The sequence below is a fragment of the Euprymna scolopes genome, chromosome 36 (assembly GCF_053919585.1).
Source record: "Euprymna scolopes isolate OS-2025 chromosome 36, ASM5391958v1, whole genome shotgun sequence".
NCBI lineage: Eukaryota > Metazoa > Mollusca > Cephalopoda > Sepiida > Sepiolidae > Euprymna > Euprymna scolopes.
The window spans coordinates 68,743,769-68,769,781 of NC_136517.1; the positions used below are offsets into that span (position 1 = coordinate 68,743,769).

At 28.7% G+C, this 26,013-nt stretch overlaps 1 protein-coding gene across 2 annotated transcripts in view; it reads right to left on the reverse strand.

Moving 5' to 3' along the window:
• Positions 1–26,013, reverse strand: part of LOC145260567 (calcineurin-binding protein cabin-1-like) — a 567,854-nt gene that overhangs the window by 109,709 nt on the left and 432,132 nt on the right. The window contains exon 43 of one of the 2 annotated variants that reach the window (XM_080118826.1): positions 24,776–24,841. The exons of the other annotated variant lie outside the window; for it this stretch is intronic. Coding sequence (XP_079974952.1) covers positions 24,821–24,841 — 21 coding nt within the window. The 3' untranslated portion in view covers positions 24,776–24,820. Of the gene's footprint in view, positions 1–24,775; positions 24,842–26,013 lie in introns of those variants that run through there. 2 annotated transcript variants of the gene reach the window in all.

The window sequence follows — 26,013 nt, forward strand, 5'->3', positions numbered from 1 at the left end:
ATTCCTATCCTGTGAGATCCCAGGCAAAAAACTAAAATAGAAGTTGAAAACTTACTATTCTCTCCAAGACTAAGCACAGCTAAGAGCTAAGTTGACAGAACATCAGGCTGAGATAAAAGCCTTAGCTGCACAAATAAAAAATAAAACAAAAAACTTTGAAGCAAAAAGGATAAATTAAACTTTTTGCAACAAACCCAAGAATTGTCTATAGGAGCCTCGTTAAAGAAGAAATAAAGGAGGGCTCCCCACCAACACAAGAAGTTAAAAACTTCTGGAGGCCACTCTATGAGGACACTAAAGTACATAAAGAAAACAACTGGATAAATACCATCAAAGAGGAGAACAAGGAGAAAGAAAAGATGCCAGCTCTAAAACTTACAAAGGAGGCTGTCTGCAGGAAGGTAGCTCAATGCAGTAATTTCAAGACCCCAAGAATAGACCAAATACCAAATTTCTGGCTGAAAAAACTGAGCGCATTCATCATCACTATGTCAAGGCATTCAATAGAATCATCAGTGGAGATGAAGAGCCGCCTGAGTGGCTTACTGTAGGCAGTACATCACTTATTCCCAAAAATGAGGATACCCACATGGCAAGAAAATATAGACCAATCTGCTGCCTCACAACAACCTACAAGCTCCTAACAGGGATAATCGCTGATGCAACATACGACTATCTGATTGCTGGTGATTACATTGAAAGTGAGCAGAGGGGGTGTACGAGGAAAAAGCTAGGCACAGAAGACCAACTCCTTGTAAACAGAACCATAGAAGAAAACAAAGAAATCTGTCAATGGCCTGGATTGATTACAAAAAGGCCTTTGACAGTATACCTCATTCCTGGATACTTCGCTGTTTGGAGTTGTACAATGTGCACACTGATATTACATCATTCTTTCAAAAACAAATGGCCAGATGGTGCACATCAATTACATTACAGCATACGGAAGGAAGGATACAGACCCCAAACATAAAGATCAAGCAAGGATATTCCAGGGAGACAGCCTCTCACCACTCCTTTTCCGCCTCACAATGGATCCAGTAAGTAAGCCACTTAAGCGATCCAATGCTGGATACAATCTCAGCATGGGCAGAAAGAAGGAAGAAAATAAAAGAGTAAACCATCTACTCTTTATGGACGACTTGAAACTCTATGCGGAATCCGAGAAACAACTTGTCTCTCTGATAGGCATTGTTAAAAATTATACAGAGGCCATCTGCATGGAATTTGGATTCGACAAATGCGCTAAGTGCACCATAAGGAAGGGAAGAAGACAGCATCAGAAAATCTTAATCTTGACAATGGCTCTATTGAAGACCTTGAAGAGGATGCTGTCTATAAATACCGGGGAGTAGAGGAGAATGAGACACTTGAACATGGAAAGATGAGAGAAAAAGTGCAGGGAGAATACTTCAAGCGACTTTAAAAACGTCTCTCATCAGAACTATCACCAAAAAACAAAATTACTGCCATCAATCAATTGGCAATACCCGTTGTCTCTTATGGATTTGGCATAATCAATTGGCCACAAAACTGCATCAATAGCCTTGATGTAAAAACTCGGAAAATACTGGCCCTTCATAAAGTCATTTACAAACATCAGTGCATGCACAGGCTGTACTTACCATGGAGAGAAGGTGGTTTAGGCCTCACTGAAATAAACCATGCATACCGAGTTTCAGTGGTAAGCATAGGCCAATATATCATGTTCTTCTGACCTTAAATTTCAGTGATAACACACTGGACAACACAATAGAAGAATATGACAATCCAGCAACCCTAATCACCCGAAAGAAGAATACAAAAAGGGAACTGAAGACAAGACTAGAAGGCAACAACATAAGAGAGCAGGCAGGTTCATGGAAGAACTGAACCAGAGCTACATTGACAAGGAAGCCTCACTACAATGGCTTAAAAGTGACAAATTTCCAGTTGATGAAGAACGATTAATTATGGCTGCACAAAACCAAGGCTTACTTACAAATGGATTTAAGAAAATGGCTGGTCTACAAAAAACCGACCAATGCAGATTCTGTCACTCAGCTGTTGAAAGCCCAAGCCACCTAATGTCTGGATGCAAGATCCTTCTAGGTAATTGTCATTACACTGCTCGCCACAGCAAAGTATGTAGATACTTACGTTGGAAGATCTGTAGAGAGATGCAATTAGATAGGTTGTCGAACATCTGGGAACATGAACCACCACCGATAACATCAAATGGAAAAGTGACAGTGTTCTATGACAAAGACATACAGGCAGGCAGATACATAAAAGACAAGGCCATCAAGTCAGATATAGTAATATGGAACAAGTCCGAAAAGACTGCACTCATTATCAACGTCACAGTTCCAAATGACTTTGGCCTTAATAGAGCAGAACGGAAAAAGATAACAAAATATCAGGACCTAAAAAATGATCTAAAAACAACATGGTATCTGAAAGAAATAAACATTATACCAGTTGTGACAGGAGTAACTGGCCAAATAAAAAAGAACCTACAAAAATACTTAGAAGCAATCCCTGGAAAACCAAGCTGTAATGAAATACAGATAGCAGCCATAAAGGGAACAGTGTCTATTCTTAAAAGAACCCTCGGATATAAATTTAAACTGTAATAGAATCAAGTGTTAACCCCAGGAAGGAGCCCCTTGATCTCTTCAAACTAACAAAAGTAAAATATAAAAAAAGTGGGAAAAGAAATTAAGTTCAGCTGGGGTTAGTTTGACCTACTGTATGCTAGAAATGGGTCTGACGTCACAAGGTTTAAAGAGAGAATGAAAGAAGGGTAGTTCGATTAGAAGCTTAAAGGGACAGAACGCATGAAAAAATCATGTAAGAATAGAAACAGAGGGGCCCAAGCCCCAGAAATTTGTCTTCCCTTCCTGTCACTAGCAGAGAAAAAATCAATGTCCAACTTCAAGATATGGTTCTTTACTTTGTATTATGTCAACTTCATGTCTAGAGTAAGAATGTATCCTCATGGAGATAATCCCAGAGTTCTCAGTTTGGAAGGATTGTTGTCATTGTTGTTGAGAGTTAAAGAGAGTAGGTATGATTTCATTGTATTGTTAGAATTTGCATACAATACTTTATTTGTGATATATGAAATGTGTCCCTTTGGAGGGAAGGTAATATAATTGCTTATGTTACGCTCGTAAAATACACTTAAATATATTTTTATTTATTATTATAGAGCCAATGGCTCTATAATAATAAATAAAAATATATTTTTATTTATTATTATAGAGCCATTGGCTCTATAATAATACATTTGATTATTCATTGTACCCAATATATAGTAGTGATTTCAAAAGTAAAAAAAAATTACTTAGGTGTTATCAGCTAGAATCGAAACCAAAATATTTAGTACCCCAACCTTGTTTACTACCGTCTGAGCAAACAACAAATAGATATCAAAGTTCTCACGGCCTCTATGTTAAAAATCTGATGAGTGTGATAGAAAAAACAATTTTTGTAAAATTTTGAAATAAAAAAAATATATATCCTTTAAAGATAGAAGTACTGAAAATTTTATTCAAATAATTTTGTGAATTGTTTTGAGTTTGTTATGAATTTTGCACCTTTAAAATGTTCAAATGTAAATTAGTTTTCTTTTATCTAGCTTAGTTTTTTTCCAAATATCCATCAAAGTCTGTTGGGCATCAACCACCATTTATTTTACTGTCTAATGTTGAAATATTATGCACTATTTTTCAAAATAAAAGTTAGACAAAATTCTTTTAAAAAGGTTTTCCATTTGCTACAGTTTCAATGTGTGTTGATATTTTTGGTTACATTATAAAATAAATTGTAATTTTTAAATTCAATTTTTCAAAAATTTAAGATTTTGCAAACAAGCCTGAAATTTTAAAATTTAAACATATTCAAATAATTCTGAGACTATTTTTTATTAATAAAAACTTCATTTTTTTCGGCTTCAACGAGTTAAACAAAAGAGCACAACTTTAAGATATCTTCTGATTTTACTTGAAATATGAAGAACCAACATTTGCAGGATATTGACCAAATTGCTTTGTTATTTCAAGAATAAAGATTGCAAAATACAAACATGTAAAATTGAGTCTTGAAAGTCATATTTTACATTTTCAGATGTTTGAATATAATTTGAATTCTCTGTAAAAAATAACTCAATGGATAAAAGCACATACAAATAACATGGAAAGATTTTTTGAAAATTGGTTTAGAACTAAAAAAAATTGTGAGTTGAATGGATTAAGAAGTGTATTTATCAATATCACAGCCAACAGTGGGTATGCTTGAGAGATGGATATCAACATAGCAAATGGCTTTCTTAGATTCACTGATTCGTATAAATGAAAAGTCTTATCGTTTATTTGATATTTTAGAAAATAACTATATTCAAACAAGTTTCATGATTACTTAGCAAAAAGCTTCACTCTTATATAGAACACATTCCATTTCATTTTTACACCAATTCTGAAAACTAATAAAATAAATAAAAAAAAAAATTTAAAAAAAACCAGATCGCCAAAACTAAAAGAATTTGGAGAATATTGATTTCAGTCAAAACATTTTTTTTTAATTAACTGAAAAAGGAATCAGCCATAAAAACATGCATTTGATTCAAAAAGTTCAAATACATGTTTCAAACTATGTTTTTATATAAATTAAGTTAAATCATCTTCCATTTCCAAATCAGTTTAGCTTTTTGTGATAGTTAACAAAATTCTTCTTTGTCATGGGAGCTACATCTGCTGCATTTCTTTTAGTGGCGTTCTATTTTTATGTATGATTCTGTGACATTACCACTTAAGTGGTAATAAAATTTGGTTAACTGCTCTAAAAAGTTAGGATGACCAAGAACATTAAATATATATAAAACTGATCTCCACTGTAAATTCTAAAGGAATTTCTTTTCTTCTTTAAATTCAATGCAAAAATGATATTCCATTTTCAAACTCATTAACTCTTATCCTTGAGTGACCTCCAGGTTTTGATAAGTGGTGATTCCTTTGTAAAAAAAATAGATTCTAGAATTTTACGCCAGTTAACAATTTAAAAATTTTTTTCTTTTTACTACTGGAGCTAAATTCAAGGTGGGGGCATTTTTTTTTTTTTTTTTTTTTTTAGATTAAGTGTGATTTTATGACCTTGCCAGTCAAACTTGGTTAGTGTAAAAATATATTAGTTAACTGCCCTAATAAATTAAAATGACCATAAAAAGTAAAATTTCATTTTTAGAGGATTATTTAGCTGATTAATTTACAAATTTACCAAAGTTTTTTGTTAAAATTCAAGAATTTTTTGAGAAATAAAAAACAGAGAGAATCTTATTGGTTACTCATGACTACGGATCAAATGCAACATTTTTTTGCTGCTTCCAGCCAAAAATTGGAATTTGCACCTGTAAGTTTAAAATATTGAAATTACAAATTTCAAACTTTGACTACTTCAACATACAATTTTTTGTTTTATAATTCAAAAAAATATTTGAGAAAATGATACCTTAATAGTTTAATATTTATAAATAATGTTAAGAAAAAACTGTTCTACATGTATCTGACTTCATCTAATATCAAAAATTAAATCAATAAGTTTGAATCTGACAAACCAATATTTGATGACAGATGAACTGCTAGCTGTTTCTAGTTGAAAAAATAAATGTTTAAAACTATGCTTTATTTAAAATCCTAAAAATTGCCAGACATGTTAAACAAAAATCAAATCCTCAAGGGCATTGCCTGGCTAAGAAAGCTAATATATATAAGTGTGTGTGTGTGTGTGTGTGTGTGTGTGTGTGTGTGTAAATATCAAAATGGGGTTTATCAAGATCTAGGGAATTGTATGAAAGGGATACCAAAAGCAGATTTTCTTACTTGGAGACTTTAATGCCGGGTTGAAATTTTGTTTGACTTTAATGCACCTGGGATGTCTTGGGAAAATACAGCAAATGACGATGGTACTCTTCTGTTGCAGTTGTGCACTGCATATAAACTTGCAATATGTAATATGTTTTATCGACAAAAAACCCATTCATAAGCTAACATGGATACATCATAGATGAAAGCACGGGTATATTCTTGGTTATTTCACCATGCTTCAGCAGGATCTTCAGGATATGTGTACTGTAAGAGTTGCACAGGGTGCAGACAGTGGCACTGATCACAAATTTGTGCAAAACTTAAATTGCGTATAAGAAAAAGGTCAGAACCAATGGAGTAAAAGTACCAAATCATTTTGATATCTCGAATGACAAAATAAGGATATGCAAAAAACTTTCGTCAAATGTTATCTTAATAAATAAGATCATTTATTAAGATAACATTTGACGAAACTTAGAAACAATTCAAGTCACAAGCAGTTGGGGGTTTTTGGGCTTAAGAAAACCAAACAGAGATTAGTTTGATGAAAATGATTTTGCAATCATCAACCATTCGGAAGAAAAAAGGCTCACAAGATATTTGTGTATTCAAATGGTTCAACTAAAATAATTGTAGAAAAATCTTATAAAGAAACAAAATTAAAAGTTTAGAGTGAAACACGTCAAATGAAGAACAAGTGGTGGGCGAGCAGAAATTCAACTTATGATCGAAAATATTAAAACTTCAATATTCAAAAACTGTTCATCAGAAAGTCAGACAACCTCCAAAAGTGGTATCTGTGAAATCTAAAGAGGATTCCATTCTTTTCAACAATATTGAGGGGATCATGGAACGATGGACAGAATATTTTAGAGATCTATTTGATTATTTATCCTAAATAAATGGTACAGTTATTGATAGTCTTTTCTACAGGAAAAGCATCAGGACTTAATGAATTATTCTTGTTTGGAGATGATAGGATTGCAAACACAATCCATGCGCTCATCCTTTGTATGGTAATGCTGTTTGGATTGATGCAACAATGATTTCACTTTGCAAAGTTAAGGGTTCAAAATCTGAGTGTGGTCATCGAAGCAGTTGGTAAAAATTGTTAAATTGTTTCATGAAATGGATTTGTCCCCCTACCATCCCAGAGAATCAATGTGGTTTTAGATCTGGCCACAGCACAATGGAAATTATATTCTTTGCACAACAGTTAATGGAAAAATGTATGGAACAGCATGTGTTATTGTCCCAAGCTTTTATCGATCCACCAAAAACTTTTGATACTATCAATTGCAATGCACTTTGAAAGATTTTAGAAAACTAGTTTTGCGGATATGTTTCAACAGTTATACTATAACATGAAAGCCTGAATGAACTTTAATGGATGTCTAATCCAATATCAGTTGATAACTACGTGAAGCAAGGTAATATCCTTGCTCCTACATTATTCTCCATATATTTTGTTGAAATGCTGGCATTTATCAATTGTGATATTCGGGTGAAATTTTTAATGTATCAGACTTTTTAACCTTAGACAATTTTAATGAAAAATCAAAAACTTTTCAAAATGTTGTTCTTGAACTTTTATATGCAGATAACGTGTTTCACAATCAAAAGAGGACATACAATTATTTCTGGAAAAGTTACAGGGGCATATAAAGCTTTTGGGCTTAACATCAACTTGAGAAAAACATGTTATGTATTCCTTTTCTTTAGATTAGCCTTAATTATCATTAATTGAAGTGATGATGAAACATTAGACTGCTATAACATAATGAAACAACTATAAATAGAAAAATGTCTTTAAATATCTGCACTATAACAATATATATAACAATATATAATATATATAACAATATATAACAATATATATATATATAACAATATATAAATATATATACCAATGTATAAATATAACAATATATAAATATATATAACAATGTATAAATATATATATATAACAATATATATATATATATATATATATACACCAATATATATATATATATATATATATACACCAATATATATATATATATATATATATACACCAATATATATATATATATATATACACCAATATATATATATATATATATATACACCAATATATATATATATATATATACATATATATATACACCAATATATATATATATACACCAATATATATATATATATATATACACCAATATATATATATATATATATACACCAATATATATATATATATATATATACACCAATATATATATATATATATATACACCAATATATATATATATATATACACCAATATATATATATATATATATACCAATATATATATATATATATATACACCAATATATATATATATATATATACACCAATATATATATATATATATACACCAATATATATATATACACCAATATATATATATATATACACCAATATATATATATATATACACCAATATATATATATATACACACCAATATATATATATATACACACCAATATATATATATATACACACCAATATATATATATATACACACCAATATATATATATATATATACACCAATATATATATATATATATACACCAATATATATATATATATATACACCAATATATATATATATATATACACCAATATATATATATATATACACCAATATATATATATATATATACACCAATATATATATATATATATACACCAATATATATATATATATATATACACCAATATATATATATATATATACACCAATATATATATATATATATACACCAATATATATATATATATATACACCAATATATATATATATATATATATATATATATACACCAGCTGTACCCTGCTACGCGTTGCTGTGGCTTAATTTCGTGTAATGGAAAATTCTAATAAAAAGAGGAAATGCATGTTTCTTGTATTCTTAGTATAGCAATCCACTCCAAAAAGTAAAAAAAAAAAAAAGGCGAAAATAAAAAAAATATGGTACTCTTGCAGAATTGGATCCGGATCTTCGGGAGTTACCATCAATCATGGCTTGGGCTCGACCAACATTCAGTGGATTAAGCCGAAAGTTGCTAAACCATTGAAACGCTAAATAGTTTTCTTTTTTATTGTATTAAAAAATGTGAGTTTTTAATTAATATTTGGGTAAGGGAGGGGGGTGTTACTATACACAGATTCGAAAAAGTTGTTCAAAAACGAATAAATGAAAGCAAAGGTAAGGTAAATTACGTTTCTATCTAACTGGATAATTTTTTAGTGTTTTTATTTAATGTAAAATGTTTAATCGGCTGAAAAATGCAGTGTTTATCTATGTATTTTACAAAGACGAATGGTCGCGGACTCTGTTGAATATGTTAAGTTTGGGAAAATCAGTTAAAAACTATACAAAACAATGTCAGACACCTACTGATTATATGTTATTGTGACATAGGCTGACATATTCGGTGGGTTTCTGATAGTATTTTGTATAGTTTTTAAGTTTTAAATCATTTTCTCAAACTTAACATCATCAACAGTGTCCATCACTGTTTGTATTTTTCAAATACACTGATAAACACTGTTCTTTGAGCTGACTAAACGTTATAGTAAATAAAACGGGCTTGTATTACTAAACACAGAAACGAAAAAGTTGTTGAAAAATAAATATAACAAATAAATGTTATCAAAGGCAAGATAAGTTACTTTTCTACCTAACTGGATAAGATTTTAGTGTTTTTATTTAGTGTAAAATGTTTAATCGGTTTGAAAAAATGTAGTGTTTATCTGTATATTTGAGAAATACAAATGGCGGCAGACTGTTGAACACATTAACTTTGGGAAAATGAGTTAAAACTAAAAAAAAACTATACAAAATACTGTCAGGAACTCACTCAATATATGTTACTGTGACATAGGCGGACATGTATTCAGTGGTTTTTAACAGTATTTTGTAAAGTTTTTTTTAGTTTTAACTCATTTTCCCAAACCTAATGTGTTAACACAGCCTGCCGCCATTTGTAATTTTCAAATATAACAGTAAACGCTGTGTTTTTTGAGCCGAATAAAAATTTTGCATAAAAAAAAAAACAAAAAAAATTATCCATTTCGGTAATAAAGTAACATATCTTGCCTTTGATAATATTTGTTAATAAGGTCACGTGAGTCGATTAATGGGTGCTAATGCACTTACTGATCCGCGCTATATTTTTAAATCGTATTTCCAAGCTTAATTAAAGTTTTATGTTTTTTTGGTCCACCTCCACAATTTTCTTTTAAATGACGACTTTTAAAAGTTTTCCGACTATGCTGAATACAGAAATCGCATTGAAATTTTGCAGAAATAAGTAGTTATCGAGATATAGATAGTTGTTTTATGCATTGTATTCTTTGGCGGCCATCTTTGTTACGCGCATAGATTTGTTTATGATGCGCGCAAGCGTGTAAAAAAGATGGCTGCCAGAGATTACAATGCATTATACAAATTTTTAATATCTCGATAACTACTTATTTCTGCAAAATTTCAATGCGATTTCCGTATTCAGCATAGTCGAAAACCTACAAAAGTCGTCATTTAAAAGAAAATTGTGGACGTGGACCTAATCTAAAAATTTACCGTTTTTTTCATTCAATTGTAAGGTTAAAGTACAGAATAGGAACAAAACAACCTCTTCTCCCAATGTTAAGAATGGCTTTTTAAATAATAACGTTATTATTTCAGCACGGATCAATAAGTGCACGATTATCCAATTTCTTTATAAGCATTCATATTTTCTTATATAAAAACAACTTCTGTAAAAAAAAAAAAAAAAAGAAAAAATGTGCACTTTCAATCTTTGTTAAAAAAAGGTTTTCTTGAAAAAAAAAAAAAAAAAAAAAAAAATACGGTGAAAAAAGCAAAGAACAAAACGTTAATCGGTATTCATGCAGAGAGTGATCCGTGCTGAAATAATAACGCTATTATTTAAAAAGCCATTCTTAACATGGGGAGGGGGTTTTGTACCTATTCTGTACTTTAACCTTACAATTGAATAAAAAACATATCATAAAACTTTAATTAAACGTGGAAATGCGATTTAAAAAATAGCGCAGATCACTCTCTGCATCAGCACCGAAAGTACAGAATAGTTAGAAAACATCCTCCCTCCCCATGATAAGAATGGCTTTCTAAATAATGTTAATGATTCAGTACTGTTCCTTGTCTGCTTAAGTTTAACTTTTGTTTATTAAATTGTTAGGTGAAAGTCCAGAATAGTTACAAAACACCCCTATCCCCATGTTAAGAATGGCTTTCTAAATAATAACGTCATTATTTCAGCGGGGTAGCTTCTCTGCATAAGTACCATGTTTTGTTTTTAAATTGTTAGGTGAAAGGACAGAATAGTTACAAAATACTATCCCCATGTTAAGAATGTCTTTCTAAATAACATTATTTCAGCACAGTATTTTCTATGCATACGTACTATCTATTTTTGTTTATTAAATTGTTAGGTGAAAGTATAGAATAGATGCAAAACTCCCTCCCCATGTTAAGATTAGCTTTCTAAGTAACGGTATTATTTCAGCACGGTACCTTCTCTGCATAAGTACTATCCTTTGTTTATTAAATTGTTAGGTGAAAATATAAAATAGTTACAGAACACTCTCCCTTTCCCATGTTAAGAATGGCTTTCTTAATAGCGTTATTTCAGCACGGTACCTTCTCTGCATAAGTACCATCTTTTGTTTATTAAATTGTTAGGTGAAAGTATAGAATAGTAACAAAACGTCCTCCCCATGTTAAGAATGGCTTCCTAAATAACGTTATTATTCTATTATTATGGTACTTTCTCAGCATAAGTACCATGTTTTGTTTATTAAATTGTTAGGTGAAAGTACAGTACTCATGCAGAGAGTGATCCGTGTTGTAATAATAACGTTAATATTTAAAAAGCCATTCTTAACATGGAGAGGGGAGGGTGTATTTTAACCTTACAACTGAATAAAAAAACATAATAAAACTTTAATTAAACCTGGAAATACAATTTAAACAATAGCGCGGACCACTCTTTGCATTAGCACCACTTTTACCAACCAATCTTATATAGAAAAACAAAAAAAAACTCAAAAAGCAAGCGACAAACTTTTTTTTTGGCCTTATATAATAAAGAAAAAATGTGTAAATACAAAATTTGGAAGATAAACAAATGAATTACGTTTTTTTTTTTTTTTTTTTACTTATCGAGTAAACAGAAAATGAAATCTACTTCTTTTTCGTCAATTCGTGGCTGTGAAATGAATCGAACTGGAAGTTCATTCAGTTTTATCAACAAAGCAGGTTTGCACTAACGGTTAAAAACAAATATTTATTTTATTTAATATTTTAATAATTCGCGAGGTAAATTTATTTGAATAACATAAAAACATCCTTCGACTCTAGAGATGGGTTGTCTGAAAATTTCAAATAAATTGGTAACGTAGAAATATGTTTTTATTCACTTGTAACAAACAAAGAATTACATTTTTATATATATAGATATATATATATAAAAAGAAGAAAAATAAAGAAAATAAATGTCCCTTACAAGGCTCATGTAAAATAAAAAATGTAGTCTATAGCTGCACAGTATCAAAAACCCCAAATCTAAATGAATTTAATATCAACCATAACTCAACCACCCAATTAAATAATGACACCAACTTTAACCAATCTACCAATCAAATACAGACCAACCCACCATATAATAATCCAACACCTAATCTACCGGAAAATAATTACACTAAACAAGAGGCAATATATTTTGGTTCCACATCTGGCTTAATAAAATATAGAATTTCAACGCACAGATATTCTTTTAAAAATCACTCCCTCTTAAACCAAACTACCCTATCCAAGCATATTTGGCGACTCAAAGGTAACAATATTTCTTTCCATACAAGCCAGGAGATAAATTTTGTGCACTTTGTACAAAAGAGACCCTAAAAATTTTAAAATATGAAGATATAAAAAATAGAACCACCCTCTTAAATTCAAGAGAAGAACTTGTTTTCGCATGCAGTCATAAACGTTGGTTTAAATTTAATAAATATAAACCACCTTAAATCATTAAAAATGTTACTTATAAATATTCAATATTCAATATTAAACTATAACTTGACATGCCTATTAATAATAACTTTTGATCATTAATATTATTTTTATTATTAATTGATCTGATATATCGACCATTATTATATATTATTAAAATATACCATTAACCTTAACCGATGATATATTTTTTAATTTCAGTAAATAAATAAATTATCAAATATTAAATTCAATAATTTCAAAATACATTATAATATATTGTTTGCTTGATTTATTATTCCTTATTAATAAATTAAGTTAAATACTAATTATCTCCCTTGCATTGTTTTAATTAAAGAAACAAGATTATCTCCCCCTTTCTTTTTTTAATTTTAAATTTAGCGTTTTCGGTCAAATGTATTCTAACCGATATAAAATATTCCATTAGCGTTCTTTTTAAAACTTAACATTTCATAAGTTGAAAAGCTACAATTAACATCCATATGAATGCTTTGTCGCTGATTATTGATTTCAAAAGGCGAAGAATCAAAAGGTAAATAATTATATATATATATATATGTGTGTGTGTGTATGTATGTATGTGTGTGCGCATGTATATACATATGTATATATATATATATATACATATATGTGTGTGTCTTGGTATTTAACTTTTAAGTTTTATTAGAAATATATTATTATAATGTTATATTTAAACCAAATTCAGATTTATAATAATTTAATTCTACTTTTATTTCTATCTTTAACACATATTAATTTACTTATCAATTAAATACATAGCTTTTAATTTTTTCCAGATACATCTGCCTTACTTTAAATGCTAGGTTTATTTATAGTATCTTTTACATATACTAGAAACCCTTCCCAATACTTTTGACGATGAGGAAACATCGTTTTTTTTTAAATACTATATGTAAAAATTATTGAAATCAAACTATAACTTGATATGCTTATTAATAAAAATTTTGATCATCAATATTATTGTTAATATTAATTGATCTGATATATCGACCATTATTATATATTATTAAAATATATTCGTAGCCTTAACCAATGATATTTTTGATTTCAATAAATAGATAAATTATCAAATATTAAATTCAGTAATTTCAAAATAGATTATAATATTTTGTTTAATTAAAGAAATAAGATTATCTTCCTTCTTTCTTCAGTTTTAAACTTAGCATTTTAATCAAATGTATGCTAACCGATATAAAATATTCCATTAGCGTTCTTTGTAAAGATTTATCATTTCATAAGTTGGAAAGCTAGAATAAACATCCATATGAATACTTTGACCTTAATTGCTGATTTTAAAAGGCAAGGAATTAATAGGTAAATAATTATATATATTTACATATATATGTATGTATCTGTGTATATGCGTGTACATGTATATGCATATATGTATATATATATATATATATGTGTGTGTGTGTCTATGAATTTTATTGGAAATATATTATTATAATATCATATCTAAATTACATTCAGATTTATAATTTTATTTCTAGCTTTAACCCATACTAATTTGCTTATCAGGTAAATACATGCCTTATATTTTATTTTTTTCCAGATACATCTGCCTTACTTTTAATGCTAGGTTTATTTATGGTGTCTTTTACACGTATTAAAAACCCTTCCCATAAGTCTGCTGATGAGGAAACTTAGTTTTTTAAAAAATACTATATGTAAAAATTATTGTCCGTGGCTTAATGTCTACCACAATAACAACATTGTTTTCCGAAACGATCGTACAAATTATTGAGTTTGTTGTTCCTTCTTGTGAAACAGATTTTTAATCTAATTCTAATTTGAATTTTAAATTATTCATCACATTACTGAATATTATATATATATATCATATATATCGATATATATATCAATATATATAATATATATATATATCAATATATATATATATCAATATAAATATAATATATATATATTTATATATAATATATATATATCAATATAAATATATAATATATATCAATATAAATATAATATATATATCAATATATATAATATATATATCAATATATAATATACATATCAATATATATTATATATCAATATATATAATATATATATATCAATATATACATAATATATATATAATATATATATATCAATATATATATATATATATATCAATATATATATATATATATATCAATATATATATACTATATATATATATATCAATATATATATATATATCAATATATATATATATATACTATATATATATATATCATTATATACATCATATATATCAATATATACATTATATATATATCAATATATATATATATATATCAATATATATATATATATATACTATATATATATATCAATATATATATATATACTATATATATATATCAATATATATATATATAATATATATGTAATATATATCAATATATATGTAATATATATATATCAATATATATATATATCAATATATATATCAATATATATATATATCAATATATATATAATATATATATATGTAAATCAATATATATATAATATATATATCAATATATATATAATATATATCGATATAATATATATATATATATCAATATATATATATATCAATATATATAATATATATATCTATATATATAAAAATGTAAATTTAATTCGTTACAAATGAATAATACCATATTTCTACGTTACCAATTTATTTGAAATTATCAGACAACCCATCTTTAGAGTCGAGGTATGTTTTTATATTATTAAAATAAATTTACCTCGCGAATTATTAAAATATTAAATAAAATAAATATATTTTTTTAACCGTTAGTGCGAATCTGTTATGTTGATAAAACTGAACTTCCGGTTCGATTCATTTTACAGCCACGAATTGATGAAAGATTTCATTTTCTGTTTAGTAAATAAAAAAAAACAAACAAAAAAAATAATTCATTTGTTTATCTTCCAAATTTTTTAATTTACACATTTTTTCTTTATTATATAAGGCCAAAAAAAAAGTTTCTCGCTTGCTTTTTGAGTTTTTTTTTTTTTTCGATATAAGATTAGTTGGTAAGGCACCGCCAAAAATGGCCGCAAAAATCAAGTTGTTGTTTTTTTTAAACGAAATTACATTTATTAAAATCAATTATTTCTCAGCAACTTTTTTTTTTCCAGAAAGATAAAACCCTGAATTTTATCATATAGAAAACAGAATAACATGGGAAAGGGAGAGTGTTTTATCATATAGAAAACAGAATAACATGGGAAAGGGAGAGTGTTCTGTAACTATTTTATATTTTCACCTAACAATTTAATAAACAAAAGATAGTACTTATGCAGAGAAGGTACCGTGCTGAAATAATACTGTTATTTAGAAAGCTATTCTTAACATGGGGAGGGAGTTTTGCATCTATTCTAAAATATGAATGCTTTTTCTTTATTAAAGAAATTGGGTACTCTTAACATTCTTAACATGGGGAGAAAAGGGTGTTTTGTAACTATTCTGGACTTTCACCTAACAATTTAATAAATAAAAATTAAACTTAAGCAGACAAGGAATAGTACAGAAGCATTAACATTATTTAGAATACAATTGAATAAAAAAAGAAACTTTAATTAAACTTGGAAATACGATTTAAAAAATAGTACGGATCGGTAAGTGCATTAGCACCATAAATTTGTCTAATTCTTTATTTCTTATGTTATTGGAAAAAAAAAAAAAAAGGTAAATATGAAGAATTACTCCACCCTCGAAAATTCCTTTAAAATTAGCACTCCTATAGGTTTTCAGGGTCGCTGAAAACGAAAATAACCTTTATAATTAAGGCAAACGAGTAGTTTCCAAGATATGAAGAAATGTTAGTTTAAAAAAGTGAAGGATGACTTTTCCATAATAATTTAACGTAAAATGATCACCCACTTTGTGGCCACGATTTTTGTGGTGGGGGCTTTCTTTCTAACCTTGGAAAATCCTTAAACTTACCTGCTTCAATTGGTTGGAGCGGCGGGGGGTCGGCCGCCAAAACACACCCACCCACACACAGAAAAATGCCCCTCTCTCACGTGGCCAGAAAGTGGGTGCTCATTCTAAGTTAAATTTAAATTGAAAAGTGATCACCCACTTTTCGGAAAAGTAATTTCTTCATATCATGAAAACTTTCTTTTTTCGACGGAAACGGTTTGCAGATTCGTTTTTAGTACACTGAAATGTACAATAAAATATTTCGTTATATACGAACATGAGATGGGCCTTAAAGTAAAATAATACCGGATTTTGGAGGCAGATTTGCCATTTAGTTGTATAATATCCTCAAACCAGGTAATCACTAAAAGGGACTCTTAAAAGTCGTTACCTGTATCGATCAAAATTTAAAACCACTGATTATATGTCAGCCTACATCACAGTAACATATACTGAGTTAGTTCCTAACAGTATTTTGTATAGTTTTTTAGTTTAAACTCATTTTCCCAAAATTTCCCCAAACTTAACGTGTTCAATACAGTCTGCCGCCATTTGTATTTTTCAGAATATACCGATAAACACTGCATGTTTTTGAACTGATTAAACATTATACATTATATAAAAACACTACAATCTTATCCAGTTAGGTAGAACACTTACTTTTCTTGCCTTTGATAACATTTATTTGTTATATATTCATTTTTTGACAACTGCTTTGTATCTGTTAATACAAACCCTTTTCATTTAATGTAATGTTTAGTCAGCTCGAAAAACAGTGTTTATCGGTGTATTTGAAAGATACAAATGGTGGCGGACACTGTTGATTATGTTAAGTTTGAGAAAGTGAGTTAAAACTAAAACACTATATAAAATACTGTCACAAACTCACCGATTATGTCAGTCTATGTCATGGTAACATATTCAGTGGGTTTTTGACACTGTATTGTATAGTTTTTAGTTTTCAACTTGATTTCCCAAACTTAACGTATTCAACAGTCTGCAACCATTTCTGTTTTCCAGCCGATAAAAACACTAAACAATTATTCAGTTAGGTAGAAATGTAACTTACCTTACCTTTGCTTTCATTTGTTTTTGGACAACTTTTTCGAATCTGTGTATAGTGACCCCCATCCCCTCAATCAACCAAATATTAATTACTAACTCACATTTTTGTATACAGAAAAGAAAGAAAGAAAAGAAAAGAAAGAAAGAAAGAAAAACATTAAGCGTTTCAACGTACGCTTTATCCACTGATTGTTGGTCGAGCCCAAGCCATGATTGACGGTAATCCTGAGGATCAGGATCCAATTCTGCAAGAGTATAATTTTTTTCATTTTTTTTTTTTTTTTAGAGTGGATTGCTGTACTAAGAATATAAGAAACATGCATTTTCTCTTTTTATTCCAATTTTCCATACACCAAATTGAGCCACAGCAATGCGTGGCAGGGTACAGCAAGTATATATATAATATATATATATATAATATATATATAATATATATAACATATAATATATATATATAATATATAATATATATATAAATATATATATCAAAATATATATAATATATATATATCAAAATATATATATATATATAATATATATATATATATATCAAAATATATATATATATATATAATATATATCAAAATATATATATATATATAATATATATCAAAATATATATATATATAATATATATCAAAATATATATATATATATATAATATATATCAAAATATATATATATATATATAATATATATCAAAATATATATATATATAATATATATCAAAATATATATATATATAATATATATCAAAATATATATATATATAATATATATCAAAATATATATATATATATATCAATATATATATATATATAATATATATATATATATCAATATATATATATATATCAATATATATATATATATAATATATATCAATATATATATATATATATATCAATATATATATAATATATATCAATATATATATATATATATAATATATATCAAAATATATATATATATATATAATATATATATATATATCTCAATATATATATATATATAAATATATATATATATAACAATATATATAAATATATATATATATAACAATATATATATCAATATATATATCAATATATATATATATCAATATATATATCAATATCAATATATCAATATCAATATATATATATCAATATATAAATCAATATATATATATATATCAATATATAAATATATATCAATATATAAATCAATATATATATATATATATCAATATATAAATCAATATATATATATATATCAATATATAAATCAATATATATATATATTCGCGCCTATTTTATTGAAGAGGATCTTTATTCGTCTTTTTATGATCTTTCTTTCGAATTTTTTTTGTTTTCGTACAAGTATTTTTGTTGTGTGATCGAAAGTTCTTATAAAGTCCTCTAGTTTACCGAACGTTTTCGGTCTCGATTGACCATCGTCAGCGTTGCTCTTCCTGTGCATCCTACTTATTGATTGATTTGTTTTCTGTCGTTTTACTGTTTTTATTACTAATTTACTGTGTAGTTTCGGCTAATTTTAATTTTTTTTCCTTTTTTTTCCTTCCTCTTCACCTTTATCGTGTTAGAATAGGTGCAGAATTCGGCTGCTGTTGTCAAAGTTTATTTTATTAATGGTTGGATTTTTACTTTTTATTATTAATGCTTCTAGCATTGTTAGTCGTTGGTAATTATTGCAAGTTTTTAATATGTTAGTGTTATTTTTTTAAAGTTCTTTGTATTGTTTGGAGGTGGTGTTTATTATGTTGTTCTTGTTCGGGGTGTTTGCAAATAGCACTGGAGGTGTTCTGATGTCCTGTGAGACGTCTTCCCAATGTAGTGCGTGTATGGCCAATATAGTTCATATTTTTCGAGTAGCAGTCCTCAAGGGGGCATTTAAACAAATAAACTGCATTGACCATACTCATTTTATCGGTTGTATCTTTGTTATTATTCTTTACTACTAGGTTTTTCGTTAGGTTTTTTTTATAATATATTATTGGTTTTATTTTGTTGTTAGGATTTTGTATTTTTATGTATCTTTTTATAATATTTTTGATGGTGATTTCATCCTGTTTGTGATTATAGTGCATTTGATTTTTGTAGTATAGAGGAATTAGGGTGTTTTCGTTTTGATTAATTGGTTTGTTTTTATTTCTAATAAATTGGGCTCTTTCTTGATCGATTATTTTATTGGGAAAGTTATTGTTAACTAGTGTTTGTTTAATGTTTGCTAGCTTTTTATAGAAAAGGATTTTACTAGATGATATTCGGTGTGCTCGGTCTAATATATAAAAAACAATATATATATATTATAATTATATAACAAGAACTAATACAAAAAATACAACCAGCATAGCGTCAACCAAACGAAAAAATACTTGCCAATATTTACATGTTAAAAAAGGTTAAAATTTTTTTTATTGTAGATGTTAAAATGAAATAAAGGAAAAAAGCTTGTTTAAATTTGTCAACAAACTTTTTCAAGTAGTATGACAAAAATAAAAAACAGTGAATAAAACAAAAACCCATATAGAAGTTTTTTCATTAAAAAACAAAAAATATGTGCAAAAAATTGAACAAAAAAGAAATACAAAAACAACATCGATTTGAATATGCAAATTAATAGTGACAGCGAGATTACACTTATGCTAAAAAGTTTCTGGGAACTTTATGGAAGAGAAATTTAAAATTCTGCCAATTTGATTGGTCCGTCGTAAAACTTTAAGATACTTTGAAGATTTCTTGGATTTACAATAAGCACACTGCATACACACACACCTCAGTCGACAGTGGTAATGCTCTATTGGTTAGCAAAAAATTCTTTAAGATGATAAAAACAAATTTGTTGTTAAAAAGACAAACTGAAAACAAAATAAAATTTGAAAATCATCAAATATATACACTGGCATTGCATACATACACAATGCCAGTCCCATCTTAAATCTGTGATCCTTTTTTCTTTTTTACATAGGAGTCACCACTTATCAAGAAGCGGAGGCCACTCAAGGATAAGGGTTAAAGAGTGTACTCAATGAGACAATATCATAGTAATCGTAGAGAATTGCATCAGCAGTGAGATATCTACTGAATAGGGTTAGGGTTAATGATATGATTGTTATAGTGAAATTAAATGTGTTTTCTACACAAATGCTTCGTAGAATATTTTTTTTTTTATTTTGCAGTTATTTTGTGAATGATGAAATCTTTAAATGATTCAATTTAGTCTATAAATGAAATTATAATCAGTCGAAATACTTGAACTTGTGACGAATGAAAACCAATAAAAGGTATCACACTTCTCAAACCTCACGAATTGAGACCTCACCAGTGGATGTAGTTTAACGTCTTACTCAGGATATTATCAAATGAGGGCAACCCAATAAACAAATGTGTTCATTTTTTTATCACTAAATTAAAAAAAATATCCAAAGATTTTTTATGAAATGTCAACATTTATTCAATAAATTATATATTTAATAATGAATATACATTTTTAAACATTAGCATTATAACACTTTTTAACCAGGTGAAAATTTGACAAAGTAATTAAAAAAATATATAGAAAAATCATATTAAGTTATTTTAAGTAGCAATGTTAACCATTTGTAAAACGTCACTAAAACAGAACTTTTGAAAGACATTTATAAAATTGCTATAAACCCATATAGTATAGTAGTATACATCAAACAAAAGAAAATTGATTTATTCATCAGTTTATTAACGTTATTTACATGTGTATTTTGTTTTTATAACTTTGTCAGTGAGATAAAAAAAAAATTAAATAATATTGTTAAACCGTTTTTCTTTTAAAATTTTGGTTGAGTGCATGAAAAGATAGTTGCATGTTTAACTATTTCAAAGCACACAGTGGTGAGATTTTGGTCAAATTTGGTTTTAAATATCAAGGAAAGAATGTTATTTTCTTTTATGAAATACTTTGATTGTAACTGGTTATCGAAGTTTGACTGGTTCACTAAGTTTTCATTAAAAAAATTTGAACAGATTTTTAAATATTTTTCTTTCGTATAATTAACAAAATATCTGTCGATAAAGTTATTTGGAAATTGGAAAGGTAGACCAAGAAAATTTATTGAAAATACATCCATTCATTCTTGCCAATTTGACATTTTGTTTACGGCAAGTAGGTAACATTAGCAGCAGCTGTAAATTAAAGATGGAGATTTTTTTCTTATTCTCATTTGTGAATGAATTTGAAGAACTGAAAATTTGAATATTGAAATGTCCTTAAATGTTTAGTTAGAGCTATTCTGCTATCAGAATTTATAATTATAGATCAAGTCTAGATGAATAAATAAGTTTTTTCTCCATCTATCAAAACAGTTTATGCTTATTTTTTGATGAATATAAAGTCATTTATATACAACAATTTCATTAGAATGGTGTGAGTTGGTTGGTTGTTTTATGGCATATCAACCCTTTTCAGGTTATTTAATGCTGAATCCAAAGATTTTGAAGAAAATTTTTTTAATAGAATATATTTGTTGTTTTCAAGTCGGTTTCTATTTAACCCATAATTGGGACCCTAACAGGTACTACCACTCTGGGTCAGAGTGAACCTGGGAGCAATGGCAATTAAAGGGTGGCTCCACATTCCCCAAAGCCCACAAGTTGAGGCCTCACCACTGGATATAGTTTAAGGTCATATCCAGGACCAGGAATGGTGTGGGAGGAAATCAAAAAGTAAAACACAGACCCTCCCTACACTTTCTGAATGATAGATCGCCCACTGTTTTCTGGTTTGTTTGAAACTGAAAAAAAAAAGCAGGCCAATCTCTAAGTGAGGCTGAAATTTGGATGGAAATAGAAAAAAAAGTGTCGAGAAATTGGGGATATGTGATGCTCTATCAAGATGAGTGCAATTCAGGGGAGACCAGGAGTAAAAGAAAAAATTGGGGAGTAGGCAAGAAGAGATTTCCTTTTTGGAGGAGAAGAGGAACTAGCTAAGAAACTAAAAGGCTCACCTCTGGGACTAGGGTCTGATGAGACCAGGAATTGCGTACATCATGCTCAAACAGGGAACACACACTCAAACTTGATTCCTCTGCGTACACACAAGCTCACTACTTTTATCCATCTTCTTTCGAAAAAGGGCTGTGACAGCGAACAGCCCTGACGCACCAACCAGGAGATAGTGTGTCTGTCCCTCTTCCTCAGCAATGTGATCACCTACTTGATGACTCGACCTGGGATTGAACCCTTCTCAAACCAAACATCCATCAGAATCGGTATAAACATGTGCAACAGCCTCAAATACAGTTCGTAGAGCAGATCATGAAGTCTTGGTGATTTATTATGGCCAACCAGCTTCAGCACAGTCAAAACCTGCCATTACTCTGCCTTTGCAACCACCCACTCCAGCCGCATTGAGGCAGGGAGAATCAGCCAAATAGTCTCCAAAGTCTTGTACATGGGGCTGTTGCATAAATTGCTCCTTGAAATGTTCTCAAAATCCCTCGCAAATCTCCTGAGTTGATCCTAAATTACGTCCATCCAAGTGCTTGACATTTGTGATATCTGAGCCACACATTTTGTAATGCTCGTTAGCTTCAACTGAAGGTTCTACTTCACTAATTGTATCCCTCTTGACTATCGCCTGTGCTAGTTTCTCTTCTTTGTCTTGGCCTTATCTAGTGTGAGACACAGTTTATTGGACAGAGAAGTTCCTGATTTTAGTTTCAGACTAATCTGACGGTCCTGGTAACTTCCCCCACTAAAGCCTCTTGGATAAATAGTGCTCATTTTTCCTGAAATCTCCAGTAAGGAGGTATTCAACTTCCAGCTAATTTAGGCCTATTCCCCAATGTCAAATGGGCCATACTTGTTTATGGCCCGTTTGATCTAGCTAGGTGACCATGAGACATGATAAACAACCTGACATATTCGGATATGAGTTAGAAAAGGTGACATACTTTTTCTAACGAGCAGCTTATCCGAATAAGTATTTAGGTAGGAAGAAACGCTATTAACCCATATTCACATTTCCAACCCCTGATGCTCAACACAAAACTTAACCAGATCACATCTGTCCATCAGGTCAGGTCAGCCAGGCTGGTCGCACATCTCTCCATTCCTCTAGCTCCACCTCTTACCTTATCTAATCTGAGGTCAAGGATCGCGTCTCAATCCCCCATTAAAACTACATGCTGCAGACATACTCAACAAAATTTCAATGTGTTTATACATGTCGAGATTCTGAAAAAAAAAAAAAAAAAAGGGAGACCCTCTCTCAATTGGTGTTAGGCACATGAACTGTGACAACCTAAAACATGCTGTTTGATGGCAATATCAGCTACAACCAGCCTGCCAACCTTATCCCTACAGACAATTTGACCGTCATAGGCAGGGTGTGTTTCACATGCAAAGAGATGCCCTTCCCCTGGAGATTCCCATATGCTGAAAAGATACCAGAGTCTCTGGCCAGCACCTTAGCATCCCTAGATGAAACAAAATGCATCTCCTAGATTGCAACAACATCCACTCCGAGAGACAAGAGGTCATTCTGGATGCAAGCTGCACAGTTTGAAGACCTCAAGTTCCTCATATTCAGGCCAAATTAAGAAACACATCCAATTCCAAAGTCCTCAGTAAGAGGATACTAAACTATGTGCTATGCTCAATATTGCCAGTTTCTGGATTTTAGTAGTCAATCCAATGTCTAAACCATTGAAATAATGGAAATAAAATGCCCATCTAGTCAAATGTATCATTAAATACAAAAAATTTAATACGGATAAAAAAATTTGCAGAAAAAAGTAACATATGTCACATGTTACAAAAAGTAACATATGTCGCATATAAAAAAAGGAAGAGGGTTCAGTTTTTTAATGTCAAAGTCAATATTTTCCGATTTCTTTACTGCCATTGGGAAGTTTTCGGTGCTTCTACAGAATTGGGATGAGATTCTGTAATTGATAAATGGAGTTTTCAGATAAAAAAAACAATGGTTTCTACTGATTGTTTTGTCAATTCTAATAAATTGCAATGGTAGCTTCCAAATTGTGCAGTCAAGATTACCTGAATATTACTGAATTATTAAAACAACAACTTTAACCGTGATAGCAGGTGAAAATTTTCAGCCATCTTGTTTAAATCGAAATGAAAAATTACCTCCCTTTTGAACTCTCTTATGCCTTACGATCGTTTTCATCAAATTCTATTTTTATTTTCTTTAATAATTTTCTACCTTATTAATTCTCATAATTTTTGGATAAAATCATTTTTATTCATCATAAAAATAGGATATGTAGATACCATTGTTTTCATGTGAAATTCAGTTTTACGATTTCTGAAATTTTGTCCTGATAGTGTAGAAGCACCCAATTTCTTACTCAATTTTTAAACTACTAGGATTATTTTTTTTTTAATTTAACATCAAATGACGGCATGCTCAAACTTTTGAAAACGTTTTTTGAAAAGTAAAAACATGGATTGAATGATCAAGTTTTGTTTTATTTAAAAAACAAAATTTTTTTTAAAATGGTGCTTCTACACTATCAGAACGAAATTTCAGAAATCGTAAAACTGAATTTCACATCCTCGTATTTTTAAGATGATTATATCCAAAAATTACGAAAATCGATAAGGTAGAAAATTATTTATTAAAGAAAATAAAATTTGAAGAAAATAATCGTATTTGCTTATGGGGAGTTCAAAAGCGAGGTAATTTTTCGTTTCGATTTAAACAAGATGGCTGCAATTTTTCACCTGTTAATATGATTAAAGTTGTTTTTTAATAATTTCGTAATATTCAGGTAATTTCGACTGCATAATTGTGAAGTTAACATTGTAGCTTATTAGAATTAACAAAAAATTCAGTAGAAACCATTTTTTTTATCTGAAAACTGCATTTATCGACTACAAAATTTCGTTCTGTAGAAGCACCAAAAAATTAAACTGTTAGAAATTGAACAAATAATTAAAAAAATGCTGAAAAACTTGATGTGTAATCGATAATATTCTGGATTAAAAATTAAATATTTTAGAATGGGTGGAGGGAAGCAACAACTTTAATCATATTAGCTGGTGAAAAATTGCGGCCATCTTGTTTAAATTGAAACGGAAAATTACCTCCCTT